Source organism: Sinocyclocheilus rhinocerous, unplaced genomic scaffold (genome assembly GCF_001515625.1).
Source record: "Sinocyclocheilus rhinocerous isolate Xijiao unplaced genomic scaffold, SAMN03320098_v1.1 scaffold677, whole genome shotgun sequence".
Classification (NCBI taxonomy): domain Eukaryota; kingdom Metazoa; phylum Chordata; class Actinopteri; order Cypriniformes; family Cyprinidae; genus Sinocyclocheilus; species Sinocyclocheilus rhinocerous.
Genome location: NW_015633185.1, coordinates 756,265 through 760,354, shown reverse-complemented (window position 1 = coordinate 760,354; position 4,090 = coordinate 756,265). Strand labels below are relative to the sequence as shown.

At 37.4% G+C, this 4,090-nt stretch overlaps 1 protein-coding gene across 1 annotated transcript in view; it reads right to left on the bottom strand.

Annotated features, from left to right (window-relative positions):
- LOC107743589 (histone acetyltransferase KAT6B-like) overlaps positions 1–4,090 on the bottom strand; it is a 43,579-nt gene that overhangs the window by 12,756 nt on the left and 26,733 nt on the right. Inside the window, exons 3-4 of the mRNA XM_016556920.1 lie at positions 2,634–2,742; positions 130–337 (exon numbers count right to left, since the gene is read on the bottom strand). Coding sequence (XP_016412406.1) covers positions 130–337; positions 2,634–2,742 — 317 coding nt within the window. The remainder of the gene's footprint in view (positions 1–129; positions 338–2,633; positions 2,743–4,090) is intronic.

Below are 4,090 nucleotides of genomic sequence, written 5' to 3'. Positions count from 1 at the left end.
TGGATCCACACACACACACACACACACACACACACACACACACACACAGAGAGAGAAACGTGTCAGACACGCAAAAAATAAGATGCAATCTACACAACACAAGTAAACAACATCCTGCAGTAAAAGTGTCAGAACACAAGCAGCGCTCTGACACTATAAAAGATGTCAGCAGGAACTGGGCCAAGGCCATCAGTGCATTTGAACAGAATTTGAGAACTTACAGCATTCTTCCCCTGAATCTGACAGGAACTGCATGTTTTGCATTCGATGCATTGCCATCGCAGGGCCTTGACATTTGCAGTCAAATCAGCAGAGAACTTCAGGCATGATGGATGGCCTTTGAGGAGAAATGTGGAATAAAACAAACAGACTTTAGAGAGTCTCCAAACATGCTCAATTAAAAAAGCGACATTACCTAATCCTTTAACTTTGGCAGGAAACACAAAAGCCCTTGCTGAAACATTACAGGATAAATGTTAACAGAGACTTAATCAAGCGGAGAGAGAACATCAAAACGCAACAAATGAAAGATTCCCCTGACCGTGGATCAGTTAAATATTTACACGTGGCATCAACAATGCGAAAAGCCATGCGTGAAGACTTTCCAAAATCGGTGTCTAAAAGCACTGTATTATCAAACACTTCTGAGCGGCTAATTAAGGATAATTTGATCTTAACGAGGCAGAAATGGTACGCTCATACACCGTAATGGCAGTCGATCCATTATAGTCATGTAAAAGCATACACTCCTATCCCTGAGGGCTGCGAACCAGCTGCGGTTTACAGTGGGAGCACATTTTCTATACTTTCATGAACACTTAATGAAAACCACCTCTGCGTTGTTAAGTCAAACTCAGTCATAAAAATGTCACCGGGAGAACAATTCCTTGTGGCATTTCAAAATCACTGTTCAAAACAAATTACGACATGAGAGCAGGTAATTTAACAGGAACATGGCAATTCTGTCTGGAGGAGGGAAAAAATAAATAAATTAAGAGTAAAAGAAACAAGCAAGCGAACTTGAAGCAGGGGGAAAAACTGCACACCTTTCAGCTTGAATCCATCTGTGATTGTGTAAAACCCTTCTGCCAAAACTTCTACAGAATAGACAATTTTTATAGTAAAAAATAAAAAACAATTCTTTTGTTTGCCTTCAAGCATCTTGAGATATTTTACCACATTTCTCAAACATACATCAAGAACTACTCAAGTTGCATCATAACTAAATATATATATATAGGCCTATATATATATATATATATATATTTTTTTTTTTTTTTTCACCATACATTCATATATAGCCAATATTCTCATCATTTTAATGTTGATTAGCATAGGGTTTAACAGGGTTTTTTTCAATATTCACCGATGACCATTTTTCTCCCCGTCTCATCATCTGTCTTGACATTTCCTGGGCTGTTTCAAAGATTTATACATCATTCTACATACATTATCAAAAAATGAAACTGACTGAATCTGGGCTGAAAATATGAGCCGCAAATTAAGCAGATTGAACAACAGAAATTTAGACATGGAGAAAACGTAGTCTGCATGTAAAATAATCCAGGTTTAAACATATTTAATGCAAACACTGGCTAATGAAGATGATATCTTGGCACACACCCGCTCTGATGCGAGATGATAAAAGACATGCAGATAAATGCAGATGGACAACAAACTAGTGCTGGGTGGTATACAATACCGGTGTATGTCGCCCGTCATGTACCGTGAAACCGGTATAATTTTGAAAAATACCGTGATATAAATTTTTGGTCATACCGCCCAGCACTACAACAAACACTTCGTCAGTAAAGCCGGTTCCGTGATTGGTAGTAAATCTCCATCACCTGCTTTCAAATGGAGCAGCATCTAATACACAGAGCCGTAGTTCACTGACAAGCTAGGCAATATCACGTTCATAATCGAAATGAATGTACAGTTTCTGTTTTGGCCAAAAACTTTCATTTTGGCGCATCACTATCTCTGACAAACTCCATTCTGGATTTGACTCAATCACATGATCATGTGATATCAATTGACACTGCTGATGATTGAAATACTGTACTACTAAAAAAAAAATCATTAAACTAAAAAATAATTCCTAATATTTCAACATAACCGACAGTTATAAGCAGGTGTCCAAACAAAAATTGCTGGTTTGGTTACAGCCAAATGGTTAGTTACAAAGTTTGATTCACACTTCAACCAATAACATTCCTAGTTATATGATAACTTGCTTTCGGCTATATGGCACAGACGTTCAGATGATGCACTGCCCATATATAGCCACTGTTTAGGCTGAGAGTTCAAACATGGGTCTTACCGCTACTCCCACAGTCAGCACAGGACAGCAGCTCCTCTGGCCTCTTGTCTCGATTGGACTCCTTTGTGCCCAAACAGAAGCTGCATATGGGTATGGGATCAGCACGTGGCTATATATATAGAGAGAGAGAGAGAGAAAGAGCATACTTTTAATTGATGTAAACTTTTATTTGAATATAAATGGCAACATTTCTTTCAAAAGTTTCTTTAAAAAAAGGTTTACAAAGTCTACATGTTTGACAAAACAAAACACTAAAGACTCCAACTAATATAGGCACCACTCAGTCTGAGAGTTCAAACATGGTTCTTACCACTACTCCCACAATCAGCACAGGACAGCAGCTCCTCTGGCCTCTTGTCTCGATTGGACTCCTTTGTGCCCAAACAGAAGCTGCATATGGGTATGGGATCAGCACGTGGCTATATATATATAGAGAGAGAGAGAGAGAGCATACTTTTAATTGATGTAAACTTTTATTTGAATATAAATGGCAACATTTCTTTCAAAAGTTTCTTTAAAAAAAGGTTTACAAAGTCTACATGTTTGACAAAACAAAACACTAAAGACATCCTCCAACTAAACCTCCAACAGCTGAAGGAGTGCAGTGCCTTAAATCATATTTAGTGTACACACACACACACACCAAGGTTTGAAACAAAGTACGACTATTATTAAACAAGGCACATGAGTGGCATGGACAATGAGTACAGATTAGAAGATAAAAGATTTGGCATGTGTTTTGATTAGCTTTGTTTGAATATCGGGTGTCAAACTAGACAGGTGGTTACAAACCCAGGGAGCCGGCTAGTTATTAAGCATGTGATTATAGAGGACAGATATGCGGTGCCAAATATAAAGCAGTTCCTGGCAGAGGAAGGGTACCAACCCAAGTCAAATCAATCTTAAATTGCTCTGTTAAATGAAAATGAACATTGTAGGTATGTTAGATGTAGGCTACCGATGCTTTAGTACCAAGTACCAATATGAAAATAAAGATACTAGAACAGTACCAGCCTTTCTGCAGCATTGGTAGTACAGGCTCAAATTTAATTGAGTGCTGTCTGACTGACAATGGCTGCTGATCCAAATGATCAGGTCTGTGAATTTGGCATTGCAGTGTAAATACAACCTAATAGTGGTGATGCTGTCAATTATATAAAATAAAACCAAACCACAATAAAAAATAAATTAATAGATACATAAATAAATACATTTAAAAGAAAGAAAAAGAAAACCTCACATTGCTCTCACTTAGAAAGACTACATAACTTAGAATATTGGCAGGTAGGGATGTAACGATTAACCGCGAGCCGGTTGAAAATCGATTCAAATATGTGACAATTCAAATCGGTTGAGATGCTAAACAAATCGCGATTCATTTAGGTGTAGGAGTTTATATGAATGTATGTCTGAGGGGAACTTACTGTCTTTAGAAAAGTTTAGATGGTATTATTTATTTTCATCTTGCCTCTGTATAATGCATATTAAAGTTCATAAAGCGCTGCTTTGTTTTTGCAGCGGAAACCAAGGAAACGCTTTAAGCGCCACCTGCTGGCAGAGAGTGAATATGCGTCTCATTCAGCTCTGCTGTTTCATGCAGATATTTTTATTTATAGTTTCACAAAACTGAAGTCAAACCATTCTGTTTTTGCTTCAAATTTCAAAATTATACAATCCAATTTAGATTAAAAACTGCTCATGTTGCATGTATGCAGCATCTTTGTTTGGATCAAGATTAAAATGCAGCGGTTGCCTCTAATTTTAAAA